This window comes from Ammospiza caudacuta, chromosome 3 (assembly GCF_027887145.1).
Source record: "Ammospiza caudacuta isolate bAmmCau1 chromosome 3, bAmmCau1.pri, whole genome shotgun sequence".
NCBI lineage: Eukaryota > Metazoa > Chordata > Aves > Passeriformes > Passerellidae > Ammospiza > Ammospiza caudacuta.
In genome coordinates, this window is record NC_080595.1 from 11,510,140 (window position 1) to 11,530,070 (window position 19,931).

Here is a 19,931-nt window from a genome sequence, read left to right on the forward strand (position 1 = left end):
AATGATGCACAGCAGATTATTGCACATTTCAGACCTAGGAGGAAAGCAAGGGTGGGAGAGCAGGAGGAGGAGGGCTTTGTCTCACACCTTGCTAAACCACTAAACCAGACACCTTTTGCCTGTTTCTGTTACCAATCCCTGGCACAGCCCCAATATTCATTACTCTTGCAAAACTCTTTCTATAATAAAGATAAAACCTGATTTCACCTGAAGTGTAAGTGAAATCTTAAATAACAGTCCTGGTATTGTCTTTGTCTTTGCTGAAGAAATTGACAAACTCTCCTGAAACACACCCTGGTTGGTATTTTGGCATCAGGAGGAAAGCCAGCAGATCCATCTGAAGCACAGTGAAACTATCCCACAAGTGTATTAATATAAAATGAGATTTACAGTGACTTTAGTTGTATGCACTGTGCATAAATTATTAGTGTTGACACTGCCAAAAAACCCTTACTAATAGGCATGTAATTCCATAAAGGAAAAGTGAGGTTAGAAATAAATATGAGATCTTTTCAGAAAGACCAAGTGTCCTTTTTGCATTATGACTGATACAAAGCAGTCTTGCTCAGCAGTAGAGTAAGATTTTGAGACATCTGGGAGTTGAACAAGTGGTGTTAAGTGTATAGTCCTTCTTGGCTTTGGCTTTGAAAGTCCACATGTTCAAGGGATTTTAGATTCCTTTATATGATAATGGCATTTTTGGTCAACCTTGAAAGAAACTAAGAGAGTTAGAATTATGTTGTTTCGTGCCGTGTCCTTACATGGACACGGAAAGTATGGAGTGAGAGCGTTGGGTGGAATAAACTGGAAAACTTTTCCATGATTCTATGAAAAGTTAGAGTTGGAAGGGACATTAAAGATTATCTATTTCCAACACCATGCCATGGACAGGAATGTCACACACTAGATCAGGTTGCTCAAGGCCCCACCCAACCTGGCCTTCCAGGGATGGGTTCTCCACAAATTCTCTTGACAGCCTGATCCAGTGCCTCACTACCCTCTGAGTGAAGAATTTTTTCTTGGTATCTAATCTAAGTATTTTCTCTTTTTGTTTAAAAGTATTCCCACTTGTCCTATCATTAACTATTTAATAAAAATAGAAAAAAATATACTATAAGTAAATAAAATGCAATAAAATTGAGAGTAGCCACACTATGAGACAGTTTAAGACAGACAATAAAACTGGACTCCTATCTTCCTAAGTTTTGACTGATCCTCATGGAAAAGGAGTAGATAGCTTGTAGTGACTTTTCCAATGGAAGATCAAGTGCATGCACAATTTGCCTGCTCTGTGCTGCTGTTAAGGTACAGGTTTTAAATGGAAAATGTCCGGATATGCTGCTATTTTAGTTCTGAGGAAATATGCTGGTGATGAAGTTAAGCACCTGAGTGCTAAGTGGTTTTGGATTACAACATTTGTTTCAAACAGATTATAGATTTTGTAAGTGCACCCTGGATGTAATGTGTAAAGATTTCCACTTGTGAAAGATGTACATTGAGCATTATGCAAATAAGCCATTGCTTACTCAGATGGTAGAATAATCTCTTTGTCCTGACATGACAAGTAAAGTGTGTTTCCACTTGTTATCCCCATCTGTCACAAGATGATAAACCTCAGATCTGTAAAAGTCTTATCTGAATGTATTTGTTAATGTCTTGCTTTGCTGGCCACCATCATGCATCATTTTAATTGTCTAACTAAGTAGTTGCATTTTTTTTGTCAGCCAGGAGGCAACTGGAATTACTTGATTTTTCCACATAGGTCCAGTTGGGAAAAGCATTTGGTTTAACATCCGTCTTCTACACATGTTTATCAAGCATAAACTTCAGAACCCTTCCAAACAGATATGCATTTCTGAATCAGAGCTATGGCATTTCAAGTTGTTTCATTTGCAATTAAGTTATATTCAGTGCTGATTGCACAATATAAAACCCACTAATATTTCACTTGCTGCATAATTTTTTGAGATAAAGACCTCTTCACATTGAAATACAGCCTATGAATCCGTTTACCGCGTGAGAACCTGATTTACGTAGGGCGTACGATTTCCTCGTGGCTTTGCACCGGTGCAAGTGGGCTGATTATATTTTTTTCTGTTTTTTCTTTTTTCTTTTTTTTTTTTTTTGTTTTCTCTAACAGCGGGAACAACGTATATCTTTAGCAAAGGTGGTGGACAGATCACTTACACGTGGCCTCCCAACGACCGGCCCAGCACTCGAGCAGACAGACTGGCAATAGGGTTTAGCACTGTGCAAAAAGAGGCTGTGCTGGTGCGAGTGGACAGCTCTACTGGCCTTGGAGATTATTTAGAGCTGCATATTGTAAGTAACCGTCTCACCAAACGCGTGAGATTTCTCCTCGTCTTGCCTGTGCTTGCATTCGCGGGGGTTTCAATTTGTTTTGTCGGAGTGTGCTTATAGCAGTTAATGAACGTTTTGGGGTCAATAGTGGGCTAAATGATGCTGGTTTATTGCATATGATGTTGTACAGGGTCTCAGACATTCTCAAATTGTCTTTTTTTTCTACAGTGCTACTTTTCATAGCTTCTCAATTAAAAATCATACTGAGATACTACCTGTACAGATAGAGCAGTTTATTGCAGTGTAATTACGTGGAACAGAGTTTAGCAGTGTCAGAGGAAGGTATGTTTATCCTGGGGGATTTAATCTGGAATCTAATAGTGGAATTGCAGTGTATCACAGCTGACTGTGCTTTTTGTTATTATTAGAATTTCTCCTCTGATTTCACCATTCTTTTGTGATGGTAAATCTTAAGCAGGAAGACTGTCAGGCTAGGAAGTCTTAGAAAGTAATTTCAGCTGCCTTAAAGCAAGGAACTAGCAATCAAAATTGAAAGCATATGGAATTTTATGGCGTCATAAATAAGTGATCAATTGAGAAAAACATAACTAGAGCAGAATAAAATTTTGTTGTTTAGATTAGTCTGAACTTTGTTAATGTGTTCATTTGGTTTTTATTTGAGAATGTCTCTACTTTCAGGAAGAGTTGAGTTCCTTTTGAATGAAATTACTTATTGATCTATAACCAATTACACTTTTACCCTCAGAAAGCATTCAGCAATGATCATTTTCAAAATTAGATGGGATTATGGTATTCAATCTTCCCAGACTCCTTTTTCTGCAAAAGCACTCTTACATTGTGGAAAAAGGTGATTTTTTAAATTTATTTACTGGCTTGAGTAAATAAAGAAAGAAAACCTTAAATAAAATTCAGAGGTTGTCTATAACCTTATCTTACATCGGATCACATGGATGAAGTAGTTGGCTGGTTTTGTGCAATCTTAGTTTGAAAATGTGAACAAAGCAACTTCTCCCAGGTGCCAGAAAAACTGAGAGCCTACATATTTCAAGGCAAGTATTGTGTTGCTAGATAGAATTTAAATATTTGCTTTGCAAACACCAGGTGCCTTGTTATAATTTACCTCTTTATTTGCCATCTCAGAGCAAATCCACCCTCTGTGGTCAGCAGAGTTGGCTCCTTCTTGCAGGTTTTTTTTGTTCATTAGCATACAAAGGAATGTTTTCCTTGTAATTTTACTGTACCTGAAGTCTATCAAAGCTATCATATTTGTTTGCTCTTCCATCTAGCCATGATATTTCTATTTCAAAGCAAACATTATGTTCATTAATGATGAGTTGGAGATGAAAAATTATTGCCTGCTCATATATGTTTGTAGTTTTCAAATTTTTTTTCTCAAATAACTTGCTTATACCCATGCTGTAGCAAAAAATGGTTAAAAAAAAAAAATAGTTTTCTATGGTCGGAAACACTACCAGCTTAATAGGGATGGGGAAAATGGTAAATTATATTTTAGTCGTTCTTTTGAAATTTCTGAGAAGCAGCAAAGCCTTTTATCATCGTGCTGTATGAGGTGATACTGGCCTCCCCCTGCTGCCTTTGCAAGGGACTTTGGGAACCTCCCTGAAGCCTGTTCTGCTTCAGAGCAAAATGGTAACTGTGTGAAATTTCCCTGGAATGAGGTTTGACCTCTGAGAGCAGCTTCAGAGTAGTCCCTCCCTAGAGTGGAGGCACTGAGGGATCGACCTGAAATCCTAAGACATTTGGCAAGGACTTTTATGACAGTTGTCAGTGATAGATAAAGCTTGGAAAATTATTGGGATATAATTTCCCAGAATCTAATTCAAATAAGGATAATATTCAAAGGGAAGTTGAAAGGCAGAATTTCCAAAAGCACTTTTGACACCAAAGACCATATATCTCATTAAAGTCAGTTGAGCTGCAGATACTTCTGAGAATTTTACCTGAGATCCATTTTAGCTCAGAAGGATGTTGTGTGAGATATCACAGTTCAAAAAATGAAGAGAACATAGAAAGAGGGAGGTCTACATGTGTGTTATACTTAAAAAAAAGTTAATTTTTTTCTAAATGTTTCCATATTGGCAGCTACTGTGTTAAACCAGCCCTAATCAAAACAGTAGGAGGAGTTTGTCATTCAGAACTTCCTTCTTTCACAAGGTGTAGATGCCACTAGGGGTGTCTTATCTACCAAACAACCAGAAATATGCTATGGATGGTAGAAAGAGATAAAACTAGAAGGAGGGAAGTGTTTAATTGTGCATGTTCTTTTGCATGTACCCACTCACTGTGAATATGCATGAGCAAAAAGTGCCTGTGTACCTGGAGATGCAATGTGCATGGATAACTCACCTGTGTGTTTTCCAGGGCAAAAAAAGTTGTCCTGGAACTATTGCTTTAAAAAAGTTTAGATTGTAGCCCTCACAAGCATGTTGGGGAGGGTGCTTGAGAGCTTTGAGGTAACTTGCTCTTAACTTTCTTCATTCTAGAAATGGAAGAGGAAATTATAAGTTAGGTTATGGTACTTCAGTGTGTGCTTGCCCTCTTTATTATTCTCCTTACTTAAAGACAGTGTAAACCTAATAATGAAATCAAGCTTTAATAATGAAATCAAATTCTGATTTTGAAAATTGCTGCTTGATCATCTGAATCACGCTTTTGGTGTTAGGTTAGGAACATATTTATTTAAAATAATCATTTAACCTCTCCAAATAGCCATTGTTATGAGAAACATTTTAAAAAATGTGTAGTCTGCATTGCTTCCAGATGTTTAACAGTTCCAGTGCTATTATTTTACATCACAAGAGAGATTATTATAAAATTCCACCTGTACTGTAGCAGCATAAATATAAGGGACTGTTTTTGTGTATGATACCTATGCAGAACAGTACTTCAGGAAAGGGATTTTAAAATGTTTTAGTCATCCAGAGCTGCAGCAATTAGCTTTCATTTCAATCATTTGACTTCTTGTTTGGAAGTGGGCTCCCATGCTGTCTCTGCTGGGTGATCTAGTTCAAGAGGAAATAGATATCCTACCTAAAAGTCTACTGCCACTTCCTCTCCTGTTGATGGATAGATGAAGGACAAGTAGCTCTGATAATTACTGCAAGTTTCCTTTTTTTTCTTTTCATGGCATGGTCTGCATCCATCTCCATGTCACATAGAAAAAGGCAGCAGCTTTTTGTGCAGTGTTCAATTAATCACCATGTGCACTCCTGCCCTTACCTTTTTGTCTGATTTTTACTGCCTTTAGGTAATTCTGCCAGTGATTCCTGCTCCTACCTCCACTTTTCCTATCTTCCTACCCTGTTATCCCACATCATTAGAAAGCAAAGTGTACAAACATATGAATGTCATTGTCTTCCACAGGCACTGTGCTGTTGTTACTTTGAATTTTAACTTTCCTATGGTGAGGAATAAAGTGAAGTTAGACAAAGATATCATGTCAAAGGGCTAAGAAGTCCTGTTAAGTTGCTCTTTCTGTCAATGCTGGTAGCATAGGAAACTGTAATTCTCCTGTGTTGCACAAGGGCTATTTGCTCTGTTTGACAAGGATATATTTCCATCAACAGACTTCAGCCAATGTAAAAAATATGTAAATTATACCATGTTTTAATCTTTCATTGTTAAAATGAAAGACTTTATAACAAAATGTAACATTTTTTTTAATGCCTGATAGAAAGAATCAGCAGTTTTGGTGTCTTCTTTGTTTGTGTCGTTTGTTTGAAAATCAAAGTATTTGCTGAGCACAAAGCAGCTGTTTTTATGGTGGTAGCTGATTTTGAAGTTAAGAACAAGAAGTTTGTATGGAGCATAAGGCCAGCAGAGCATTTAAAATTATAAAGCTTTGGCATTCCCAAGACACCCAGGCTAGGGCCCATGAACTACTTAAGCTGAACTGATCACTTCTCCTAACTCAAGCAGGGTGAGAATGCATTAATTAATTTCACTTACAGGTATGGACCTGCTGAATTATGTGACGTGGTGATGAACATTCTCATAGGAAACATTCAGAGGTCTAAAATAAGGAATAAGGCAGATGTGGCAATGTTTTGAATGGTGTCCTAACCCTCTCTGGGAGGAAAGTGGGGCGAAATGCCCTGTGATTCCAGTGAGAGACAGTGGCTGTTCATAATTAGGATAGAAAACATATCAAAATAAAAAGACATAAAGCTCAGAGTAGATGGTAGTAGATATTTTTTTTTTCATTGTATTTCATGTCACTAGGAAACAATATTTTAGAGGAAATGCTAACCAATAAGATTAATACTGTGATGATAAAGCATGGAAAACTGCTTCAAAAGATTTGCTAACACATTACCTGAAAAAGTAGGGTATGGTTAAAACAGATGGCTTCAATATATGGAAGGCACAACACAATTAACCTGAAATACTGTGAAGATGTAGCATTACTGGCATGATGGATTAATCAATATTGTCCTCATACTTCCAAGATGTGTTTGTGAGGCTTTCAGAGTTACAATTAATGACTGAGGTGAACAGTCACGGGAGCGGAAAGATTGTATGACTTACAGAGAATGGAGTTTTGGGTAGTGAGTAAACTCAGTTACTGCTCTTTGTCCCAAATATTACCATACTACATATATTAAAATAGATATTGTAGAAATGGCATTTTTTAATTTTATTTTTTCAAACTTTCAGCAAACTTAAAATGAGTATTATTTCCTACTCCCCTCCCTCTGTCCCTTAGTTATACTTATGCAGTACTCTGCTACACCTGGCCTTTAATAGCTGACTCTGTTAGACTTTTTTGTACATATCCATAAAATATGGATAGTTGTAACTTATGCAAGGATCATTCTACCTTCCCTCAAGTGAGCAGAAGGAGAAAAACTCAAGTGAGGATCAGAGTTCTGTATTTGAGCGTACCAGGGAAAGAACTGCAATATTTTATGATAAATGCATTTGTTATTCTCTTTTGAATACTTCACATGTCTTGGGCTTAATGTCTAATGGAAAGCCAATTGATTTTTATTGACTTGGTTGTATTTGGATCAATTCCTAGAGAGCTTGGATGTACTTTCAGTGAGATTGATGATAAAAATACCTTTGATTTTAGTGGTTTGTATTGGAGCTAATTAATTTTCCCAGGAAGAGTTTAATAATATTTAAAAAATATTTCTAGAATATGATTTCTTCTAACAATCATCATTCAAATCTAGAATTCCTTATTATTAGATGCATACTTACGGAAAGCAAAGATTTGGGAAGGCCAATGTTGGCTTGTATATTCATGAAATAGTAATGAGTTTAAAATTGAATTATTCATGTCCAGGAAGGGATTTCTAAAACAAAAAAAAAAGACAGACCTAGTTTTCAGAAATCTGATATTTTAGAAGTGCTGAACATGCACAACAGTGGCTAAAGTCAATGGAAGCTGAATGTAGTCAGCACCTCTGAAAACCAGGTCATCATCATATCAGCTAAGTGGGCATCAGGGATCACTTTGGAGCCCTGGAAAGACTTTAGGACATTATGTTTATCAGAGTTGTGGTTTTTAATATTCTGCTACTTTGAAGTACAAGAACATTTCATAAGGCTGATGTTACAGAGTTCTGTTATTATTTGATATTTCCTTATTATGCTTATAGATGCAATATTTATTTGTGATTTCTTTCTTCATTTATATATGTGAATGTAAAATGCTGTAGGATTTTTAACTATTATGGACAGTGGTTGTTTTCTTTGGGGAACAAAAATCTCAGCAGCCACACTATATGTTAACCTTTAAACTGGAAAAAAAAAAGGCTATGGAAGAAGGATTCCCAGACTTGTTTATGGGTTTGAGTAAAAAAAAGCCAGTGCAATCAAAGAAGACTCATTTATGGAACTAGACAGGTAGGTGAGAATGCAATTCAATGCACACAAACATTAAGTTAATTAGAATGGGAGCAATGAATTAATCTAGGGAATTTGTACTAAATGCAGCAATCATTTACCTCACTGATCAGGTTAAAGATCTAACTCTGTAGGAAAGAAAATAAATGAATCACCGAGATGGTCAAGTCATGCCTTGAAACCATGCAGTTAAGTTATTCTTTTTTATCAGCAGAGGCAAAGATTAAAAAAAGCTCTGAAAAGGACTTTTATTATATAAGCAATTTGTTAATGCCTCATCTTGAATGCTCTGCACAATCTGTTATTGCACATTGAGCAACAGTGGTCTGTTCTTGCCATAAACAGGCCAAATTGCTGAGGGAAGGTTATGGAAATGTGCTAATTCTGACACAGAACAGACTGATACCTTGCTGTATGAAAAATATTAATGGAATTTGTATAGCTGATGTAATTAAGCAGTTTGACTCTGATATTGCCATCAGGGAGCACTGCAAGGAGAAATCCTGATGTTTTGTGGGAGGTCCAGTATACCAGTGTGGTAGGGCTGATCTCCCAGCCTGGTTCCTCAGCCTAGCAATGTGCTTGAGGGAGGCAGCTCCTCCCCGTTTCTTCCTCTGTCATGGGATAAAATAGAAATTCTCGCTTCCCTCTATCCAGCAAATAACTCCTTTATGCATCCTGCTCCTTTTGTGCTTTTGGGAGAACACAAGCTTCCTTCCCAAAAAAACCATGCTGTGTGATGGGGTCACCACCTGCCAGCCCCTTGACCAGAGAAAATTGCACATCCAGTAGGACCCAGCTTCCCAGCTAAAGTACCATGTCAGTGGCACAATGCTCCAGCCCTCAACAACGATGAACCTCCTCAAGTGTTTCCTTCAATAAATGGTGTAAAGCTTGGCTGAAGGTGGGTAGGTCTTTAAAACACTTCTGGTGGGCCCACATATATCAGAATCAGCTGAAAACAATAGCAAAGAATTGCATTTGGCTGTGGTGTTGTATGAAGTTATCATACACATCAGGTAGTGGATTCCAAATTCCCTTCTGATCCTGCATATATCAAAATTACCCTGGAAATTGAATCCATCTGTTGGCAGAACTGTTTAAGACCCAGAACTTTGGTACTGAATTTGATGGCAAGTCTTCCTATGACTTTATTGTTGCAAACTGTGCACAAATGGAACCTTAGATCTTAATTTTCTTTCTGACCTTAAAAAAGCACCAAGATTAGGAATAGAAGGGGTTTGGCCTGGGTCATGTTATATTAATAACAAAAACTCTGCATTTTTAAGAAGTCAAGTAGACCAATTTGGAAGAGCAAGCACAAGACCAAGCATATTTAATTAGCACAAACTTGGAGAGGCTTGTGACCTCCTCATAAAGCTCCTCTAATTTTTTACATTGTCACTTTTAAAGCTCTGAAGTGCTGTATGGATTACATCCAGCCATATTTTCAAGGATTATTTCTTTCTCTTCCCTTTCCCTTGTTCTCCAACTTGTTCTTCTGCCATGTCTTTGAGCACAAACTCCTGTGTTGTGCAAATTCAGTGATCCCAGTGAATCCCAGTGAAACAAGTGGCAAACATCCAGGGGTCTCAGGGATTGCATACATTTTCTTTCCCATGAAATGAGGCATAGGAAGGCCAGGAGAGTCACCTCAGGTGGTGACTGTATGGTGTACTCACATGGAAGAACTTGATGAGAACCATTGATAAGTTCCTCTTAATTAAAAAACAAAAGCAGCAACAACATGTGGCCAGAATTAGGAGGCAGATCCATGGGTATCAAGGCTTTTCATGTATAAATAACAAATTTCTGACTTCAGAAAGGAGGACACAGGAATTCGTTTATGATGTACAAATAAATAAATAGACTATCTTGCCTCCCACCATTCCTAGTTAACGTTATCTCCTCTCATTGACATTTTAGATCCATCATAATCTAATCACATACTTGTAATTTAAAATTCCTGGTGCTGGCTTCTAGCCAACATCCTTCTGTATGAAGGTTGTAGATATTTTAATAACTTGGCACCAACTCTCCCAGAACATTGCCATGTATAAAAAGCACTGATGAAAAATTTAGCAGGCGGTTTAGCAACTTTACTAAGATTAAAAGGATACTTGACTATTTGAAGTAGCAGAGCCATTGAGGTGTTCACTGTAACCTGGCTGATCATCCAAATGAAGAAGGAACTGAAATACAGGAAATGATTGTCATTATTTGGAGAATGAGAGCTCTGGATGACTGAGAGTGAAATCCAAGAGTAGGCTGCTTTTGTCCACTTATTCTTTGGAGGTGATATTCTGCTTATTACATTTATATGTAGATATAATAGTATCTATATTGTATGTTTATATATACATGTAAAACAAGCATATACAGTTTGTTATATATCAGAGTCAGCCCTGATAATATTTCCAAACTTATTCCTACCTAGTTCTTGTCCAATTTTAGAGAAGCACAAGAAGATTTGTACTCCCTCCTCCCTGCTGGGCATGGCTGGCTCAACACCAGGTGGAAGGAATGTGTACCCAGTGTGTCAGAAGCTGTGACAGTGCAGGCAGAGGACAGGTTTCAGGCACTTTGGGCTGAAAGTGTGTGGTTTGGAAAAAAAAAAAAAAGAAAAAACAGGCACACTGGAGCAATGGCATCATGTTCAGCGTATCCTAGACTGTGAGTTTAGCTCCTAATGGCAGCCTGAATAAGGGACAGTGACTCTCAGACTGCTGTTGACCCTCTGAAGAAGGGCCAGGTTTGCACAGGACAGATCAGAGTTTGTTTCCTACAAATAAAAGCCAGAATCCACGATCTGGCTCATTAACTCCCTGTCTTTTGAATTTATGAGCCCTAAGTGAGGATAAGGATGAAGTGTGCACTGCAGCACAAAGTACCAGTGTAGTGGTTTCTCAGTGGATATGCAGTATGAGCAATATTATTTTTTAATACTAGTGAGAGTGGCTGGCCTATTGATGTAGAGCAAGATGAGGGCAAAATGCTGCTGGACACTTGAACAGATTCTGATCTAACTCCAAGTAATCCTCATCCCATCACTTCCACTATTGATTTGTTTGAAAATATTGCAGAAATGCGAGTAAGTACGAGCAGGATCTGCATCAAGCCAGAAAACTACTGGTGGAAGGTGAGGTGCAGAAGCAATTTTACAGAGCCTGCTGCTTTCATTCAGTCATTTGGTTAAGTAAATATTGCTAATGTAGTTAATCACTTTGTGCAAATAAGGAAAGCTCATCTTAATACTATTCTGGTTTTGTGAGATACTACCTTAATTGTAACTCACAATTAGTTAATTAGACCACTTAATTCAGGTTTTGCTCTGTGAAGCCTCAGTGTCATCATGAAATTGAAAACTTCTTTTCGTATGTAATGCTAGTTTGCTTTTCTCCTTATAGATTGTTTCATAGTTGTTTCTTGAACCTTTCTCTGTTTCATTACACCACTGTATCAGTGAGGAGAAACTGGAGTAAAATCACTGGTTGGGTGTAGGGGAGGGTGGAACTGGACACACAGGGCTTGGCTCCTACATTACATCCAATTAATTTACTTAACTATTGTAGTCCTTGGCACTAACTCATTGCACCAGGCTTATTCAGGAAACAGAGCCAGAGCAGGAAATTTATTTGTGTTTTCTGAAACCCTGGCTGCCAGTTTTATCTTCATCTTCTTTTCACTTACTTGCCTATGCTCTTTAATCACTGTCTCTCTTACCTTGACACCCCTGACATCAGTGCATCTCCACTGCTGCTGGATCACTGAGCAGCCCATGGCTTTCTCTCCCAGCAACAACCACAGGTGTACAATATTTGCCTTCTCTGTGAATCCAGCAGTGACTCTTCCCACTTGACAGCAGGCTGCTGCTGCTGCTAAGTCTTTTTCCCTTTTTTTAATTTTTTTTTTTTTTTTTTTTTTTTGGCTTAGATCATACCACTCAGAGGAATTCCTGCAACAATAATAGACAGGATAAAGATATAATGAACTGATAATGTCAATGTTCTATGTTCTGGTGGCTTATGTTTAATGTAACAATCTAACAATCCCACTAACAACAGGTGAGTTGCCCTGTTAAGTGTTTGGAGAGGCTTAAATATCTGGCTGTTTGTGAAAGCCCATTTACACTGAAACATGCTAATGCTTCAGAGGGTGGATTAGCTGAAGGAACTGAGTCATGCATTTCCTGCCTGTCGATAATTACCTAGCTCACGTTGAATAGGGGATGCTGAGGAAAAAAGGCAAGACAGCCCTTCAGCTTTGCCAGCTCTCCGTGAAATTATCCCCAAACCTTCAGTGCAGCAGCACCGAGCTGCTAACATGGCTTTTAACTTCTCGTGCTGGAATTTGTAGGTGCTGATCTATGCTCAGTCAAGGGTGAAATGTAAGTCCAGATGTTCCCTCAGGGAGATGTAAATCACACTCGCTGCTGCAGCATTGCACATTCTTTGTGGGCTGGAAAAGCTGCCTGCACAGGACTGGGATTTCTTCCCTCTGTTGTTCCACCTTTGGGTCAGGTACTCCTCTTCATCCCAAGCCTCTGGATTGAAGGATGAGGACGAAGCATTACAGCAGATATCATTATGCTCCACTTTGGGTCCAGAATCTCTTATTTTTAGTTCAGCCCTCCCTCTTGATGGACTTGCAACTTACTGCCCACAAACTGAATGCAACATGCTGCCTTCTTCATGTCTGCTGAGACACCCCATTAATGCCCTTGTTGCCCATATGGGGCTTTTTTCTCTGACCCAGTGAATTCCAGAGGACAATGGAGAGTTCCTGCAGCAAAAGTACGCAGCGTTTCCCTGGCATTTTGCAGATGGAATTTTTAAGGCTGTCAGTGTAGCAGCACCTTCTCATTTAGGGACATGCACAAAGAGCATTATCACACGTCAAGCTACTTTACAGTAACTTCTACCAACCAAAATAAAAAGCGGAAAGATTATTCTAGAGAGCCCTAATAACCACTCAGCATATTTGATAATGCCACTGCTGTCGGTATCAAGCTCACCACGATGTTTAATAGCTGAACAGATGCAGCTCACTAGAGCACCACATGGTAGGCAGCAGCAGGGAGTCCCATTTGACAAGTTGGTTTTCGTTTATTTCCTTCCCAGAGAGCCTTCCCTGATATCCCAGGTTTGTGTTTCGATTTGCTACTCAGCAAACAGGAAAAGGCAGGGGAATTCTCTACTGCTTGTTTCCAAAGCAAACGGGGTTTGCTAGTGAATGTGCTATGGAATTGCTAATTAAGCTCATATAAGGAATGTTTTAATGTGAAATTGCCCACCCTTGGTCTGAAAAGAGTTGGGTTTTAGCAGGAAGCATATACACATATGCATGGACTGTTTGTAGGATAGCAACTATGAGGGGTTTTGGAGGTGACTTCCCATTTGATGATTTTTTATTTTCTTTTAATTGCAAGATTTTGTGTAGACATCTGCAAGTCATTTTGCACAGTGAGCAGTAACTCTTGGCTGTAGTAGTGCCACGGGATGCTGCAGTTGTTTGGTGCTTCTAGATTTGCTCTCCGTGGAACAATACAGAGGGACATTTTGTAAGACTTTTCAGTCTTCTAATTGCCTGCCTACAAAAACACCTGAGTATGTGCTCTGAGGCTAAAAGAAGATTGCTCTGCTGTTAATACATTCTAAAATATCAATGGATAATGCAAAGGATATAATGAAACCATGGTTATATGATTTGGGTATTTCTTTCCAGGAAAAATATAAGAATAATATAATTAAGGTGGGAGTAAGACTAAAAGTGCTGCAAAACTCATGTTTTCCACCACATATTGCCTGGCCTATAAATAATCACAGAATCTCCCTTGGTTATATTTATTTATTAATGTGGGTATATAATTAAAGATAGGTGCTGCTAAGGGCTAAATTAATGGGCAAGGCCTTCCCCAGAGGTAAGAACTTGTCACAACTTAGTGCTCAGCTGAGATTCTCCTTTGGAAGACATTTAAGATTTCTGGGGTTTTATTCCTAATCTACTTTTTTACTATTTTGCTGGCTATTTAAACTGATATTCTTAAAGCATTGATTTCCTTTTCTTTCCTCTTGCTTTTCGCTGCATATTCAGACTCAAAAAAAGCCACCAGCACGTCTCCTTGTCACAGCTGTAGTGTGGTACATGATGACACCAAGCTGTGCTAGTGTGGGAGGAGGGGAGACAGGGGTTGCAAGCACTGTGGAGAACTGATTAAAATTCAAAATGAGCTTGATAAAGTGGAGAAATAATCTGAAATCAGGAAGACGAATTTCTACAAAGGAAAGCGCCGATTCCTGTACCTTAAGATGGAAAAATCAAATGCGCGGCTATAAAATGAGGAATAATTGTGGCCTAGAAGTAGTTCTACAGAAAAGATTGGGAAGTTACAGCTGATTGCAATTTGCTGCAGACACAGACAAGCATCAATCTGGGATGCACTGACAACATGGGGGGTGGCAGAGGAGGAAAAGTTTGGTGTTAGCACAGTTCTGCTGGGATCTTAGCTGAAGAAGGATGTCCAGTTCTGAGTACTTGGCTTTCCATAAGGAGGTAGGGAGAGAAGGCAGCTACTAAAATAATCTGCAATATACTCAAGTTTTTTGAATGCCCTAGTTTATTAAATTCCCCAGAAGAAAATGAAGGGATGGGCTCTGTTTTGTTCATAAAAGAGAAGACACAGAGTGACTGGTCATGAAAGCATACATATAGCACATGTATGTTATTAACAATCACAACTGTGGCTAATCTGTGTTGCCTTTCTGTCAGCATAAGGTAAGAAATAATTGGTTTAATTGCAACAATGCTACTGGGTATTGGAAAAATGTTCTGCTTGATGGCTAGCAGTGAAGCTGGCTCTGTGGGCAGGCCCTGTTAATTTATGCTTTCGAGATCAGGCTCCGTTCCTATTGGTATTGGGGATGCCATAGAGACATCTGCTGTGTGTTTTTGCTAAAGTTAGCCTGCATGTGTTCACTGTTGCCAGCAAGGGGTGGGTAGAGCAGGTTCTGCTTAGGTTGCAGGCTCCCATTTATGCTGCAGTTTTTGACTGGAAAGCTTAGGTCCAGGAATGACCTAAGAGGAATGCTTGGATGTAACCACAGTGAGGTTCCTTGATGTTCCTAAAGACCCAGAAATGGGAGTGAGGGAGCTGCTGCTGCTGAGCATTTTTTTTTTAAATATCCATTGGTCTTGGTGTCAGCAGCAAACTCCAAGACTGTGCAGCAGCACCAGAAACTTGTTCTCTCTCTGTCTCTACCATGTGACGGTGTTCACAGGGGTCTTTGGATGAGGGAAGAGACGAGGATTTGACTCCATATTTCAAAAGGCTTGCTTTATTATTTTATGATATATATTACATTAAAACGATACTAAAAGAATAGAAGAAAAGGTTCTCAGAAGGCTAGCTAAGCTAAGAATAGAAAGGAATGAATGATAACAAAGGCTTGTGGCTGGGACAGAGAGAGAGCCAGCTGGGCTGTGATTGGCCATTAATTACAAACATCCAACATGAGACCAGTCACAGATGCACCTGTTGCATTCCACAGCAGCAGATAATCAATGTTTACATCTTGTTCCTGAGGCCTCTCAGCTTCTCAGAAGGAAAAAATCCTAAGGAAAGGATTTTTAATGACAAGATGTCTGCAGCACTACCATACCAACATCCCCTCTTTTTTAACACCAGAGAGCTGCTTTGCTGCTAAATGAGGGGAAGAAACGTGGCTCTGTGAGGCTGGGAGCCTCTCTCCAGCCCTGCAAGGGGCTGTTGCTGTGCTCTCCCCTGACTGCTGGCATGTGCCTCCTCGTCAGCTTGTGGGAAAGGTGCTGGTGATGTAACTAAGTTTGCCTCCTCGCCCACCTCTCAAATGTTAGCAAGTGTTTGCTTTGGTTGGTGTGTGGGAGTGGTGAGGTAATTTGAACCATCCTGGTAGAAATCCAAAATAACCCCAATGGGCTAAATAGATTGCTGAGCAAAACACATTTGGTTATATTGAGAAAATAACGGGCAATTGGGGTGAATTTATTTTGCATCTTTTTGAGCTTTTTGGCCAGTTCACTGGCTGCAGACTTAGCTGTGCAGCTCTGTGAAATGTTTTTTAAGGTTTCTTCTCACAATAGTGCATGAAGTTTATCTAAAAGATAAAAGTCACTCACAAGTCATGGAGGATAAGCTTTCCTGTTTAATTTCTAGTGTAAACTTCCTAGTTTATTAACATTGCTGGCTTTTTGTGATGCAGCTTTCCAATGATTTTAATAGAATGTTGATTTTAAAAAATCCTTTGGCTATTAAGAGTTGTCACAACTTCAGGCTCATGTTATAAAAGCTCAGTCTGCTTTAAGCATGGAAGAGATTTTTATCTCTTTGGCATTGTTCTCTGGGTCTAAATCTCAATTTTCTGTGTGTGCTGGTGTCAGATGACTGTGTCCTGGGGTTTCCTCTGGAGCATCCCCCTTTAGTCACCCTGTCTAACCTCCTCCTCCCCCAAGCTGTGCCATGCAGCTTCACCAGCTTATTTTGCACTTCTGCAGTCACAAAGGGAGGTCGTGGATTTGCTTCATTGACCCAAAATATTATAAGTTGTCCAGGCTGATAATGTACGTCCTTTCATTCAGTTGGAAGAAAAACAATGAATAAATTTGTTGCTGTGGCTGTCAGGATTGCCACTTTATCTGTCTTGTAATGGAGATGTTGTTCAGCATTTCTAATTATGATATTAATCTTCACTATCTCCTGCTACATGGGTAATATCAGGATAGTGGTGCATGGAATTTATTACTTTTGACCCGCAGAGGCACCAGTCACAGGCATTTCTGGTTTACTGGCAAACCTAATTGGTTCCCTACAGTCCTTCCTTTTCTCACTGAAAATATTTGAGAGTTTTGTGCTGCCTTTTCCCTGTAATGTACAGTAACATGAAGAATCAAGACAGGGAAATGGTTTTGCATGAATCATATTCTCCCACACATGTACCACAGATAGGATTATCACAACCATTCCTAACATTGTTAGCATTGTTTTTGAAAGTACAGCCAAGGTTGATTTGTGCATCAGGAAAGCTTTAGAAAGCTTACTGGTTTGGAGTATTTTGTAATTGTTTTTAAGGGTCAGATTGCAACAGAGCTCCTGATCACAGGCACTTTATTAACCTGTGGCAGGTTAGTTGAAAAGTAGGTGTGGAGAAAGCAAAATAATAATGAAATCTTTTCAGGAGGTGGAGAAGGTGCTGCAGCCTTCGCTGCACCCCAATTTTGTTCTGTTTCCTTTTGGGCCTGAAGGATTTTAAGAGATACTAAATTATGGTATCAAGAGAAAAGTCAGTGCTTCTCCTCTTGGTCCTGTTGGGGAGGTAACAGCAGGGTTTTGACACTTAGGGCTGATTTTTAGGCAGGTAGCAGGCTCTTCTGCTGGTATTCACTTGGCTTTTTTATGAATTTCCTGGTTAGGATACTCAGATCTCTTTGTTTTCATTGCTTTTTTTTTTTTTTTTTTGGGGTTTTTTTTGTTGTTTTTTTTTTTTTTTTTTTTTTTTTTCTTTTTTTGGTGGTTTTTTTTTTTTTTTCCCCTTTCAATCTTAAGCACATACACCACTCTCAGGGAAAACTTTATGGGATTTCAGACTTGTTATTTTGATAGGTTAAAACTACTAAACCTGAACCTTGCAGATGTAAATCAAGGGTTAGCCATTTACTGTCTGTGAGCTCCTGTTCACTGCCAGGAACTGGCTGCAACAAGAGAAACACCAGTGGTCTGATCCAGGCAGTAGTGCTCTGTAAGATGGAAAAGTGAGTTTTTCCCAGTCTTACTTCTCAGTGGAAACCAGAACATAGAAAATTTTCAGGGTTGTGATGGAATTTCCAGGCAGAAAGCAAAGGGTCTCTGCTTGGCACCAATAACCAGCTAGTGCTGGCTTCAGTGGGACTGGAAGAAACCTGGAATCCAATTCTTTCCCCACCTAGTTCAGACTGGGATCTGATCCAGACTCCCACACTGTGGCTTCAGAAGTCAACTTTTGACTCACCTTGGTAACTGAATCTTTCTTTCATCCTTTGCTTTTAGAAATGTATAAGGTTTATTTTTCTTGCTAGGTGCCAGGAAGGAGAGAGTTTTGAAAATTTTCAATAAATGTATAAAAAAAAATGTTTTCTAGTCAATTTTGGTGAAAGCGCATCTTCTATATATTGATGATAAAATGGTCTTTTTTATGGTCATTGCAATTGTGATTGCTGTTGATGTCTTTTTCTAAAATCAGGATCCGTAAGGTAACGACTTCCTGAGAGATTTTCAATAAAAATTCAGGATGGAGGCCTAGTTCATATTTTGTTAAAATAAACCGAAAGGATTCCTAACTGTTGTTTCTAGAATAATTTAGAAGTGCAGAAGGTAAGAAAGTTTTAGAGCACTGCAAGAATTACCCATCATTGGGGACAGATTAAAAGAAAAATGTCATGGTGCATGGGCTCTTAACATGAAACGTAGCACATCCACAATTCCTAGAACCCAACATACATTTCCAAAGGTCAAAACCTTTTATAAATCCATTAATACTGCTGAATTTATCACCTTTTAGCACAATTGAATGTGTCTGGAGATGTGGACCAGGGACATGATGATTAAACACTGTAGTGATGGAAAAGACAGAGCAATTAGGTGACACATTCTCTTACATGTCGTAGTGGGTATTTTTCTAGCTATGAAAGGAGTTTACAAAATTTTTATTAGCAATTCTAGCTACCTGAAATGCTTAAAATCTGAACTCTGTCTCCTACTTGCTTGATTTATTAACACAGGCAACATAATAGCTCTCTGTACCAATCACTTGTTATAAAACTCAGAAAAAAAGAAAAAGACAACCAGTAATTGTAATCAAAAATTAATATGTTAGAATGAAAGATATTTTTAAAAGATAATTTAATGATTTAAAAATAAGTAGCCTTTTACCAGCCAGCTGCAAGTCCCCTTTTTGTTTCCTGCTCAAAATGAATGCCTACTGTAAGTATTTCAGGACTGTAAAGTTAGACAGAGAGCTAAGTTGTTGGGTTGGGTTTCTATTGCTTGTCATGCAATTACGAGGGTATTTGACATAAGCGTAAATGGGGAAAACTCACATTGCTCTTGAGGCAAAACATTTTGGTCACTTTTTCCTCACCTCACATTTTCTGAATAATAGAAAATAAGTAAGTGTGGTTGCCAGTAATAATTACTTTTCTTGAAAATTCAAAATACTCTTTTGACAAAGACTGTAAGACTGTGCCAAATTTGTTCCACTCTATTCTCACTTCCAAGATATTTCTAGTGGAGCAGGTACTCAGTGCATAATAGAAATCTGTCATGCAGAGCTTGTGTATTTTGGGCCTTCAAGAAATGCAAACTTTTCAATTTCACATTGCAGACCTGCCACATAAAGAGTATTTTACTCATGGCAACAGAAAAAGAAATGGTTCTAGAATTAGAGAGAAGTAATCCAGAGGATCACCTGACCAACATGCAGCTCCTTGATTTTAGGTACTAATCTTATTATTAAATGAAAATAAAAATGGAAAGAAGTTTTGGTGTTACATCACTGCCCTCTTTCCTTTTTTTTTTCAATGAAAATTTTAAATCTTAACCATTTGATTACTTCAATTATGAATTTAGGCTTTTAAAGTAATGACAGAAATGTAATCATGATATACAATTTAGAAGTAAGAGACATAGGATGAGTTGTTTCATACTTTTTTGCCTCTTACTTTTCTTC

The 19,931-nt window shown here is 38.5% G+C and overlaps 1 protein-coding gene across 12 annotated transcripts in view; it reads left to right on the forward strand.

The window, feature by feature from the left end:
• Window positions 1-19,931, forward strand: part of NRXN1 (neurexin 1) — a 676,210-nt gene that overhangs the window by 463,875 nt on the left and 192,404 nt on the right. For all 12 annotated transcript variants that reach the window (XM_058802359.1, XM_058802360.1, XM_058802364.1 and 9 more), the window contains one exon: window positions 2,141-2,322. In XM_058802359.1, the coding sequence (XP_058658342.1) occupies window positions 2,141-2,322 (182 nt within the window). The remainder of the gene's footprint in view (window positions 1-2,140; window positions 2,323-19,931) is intronic.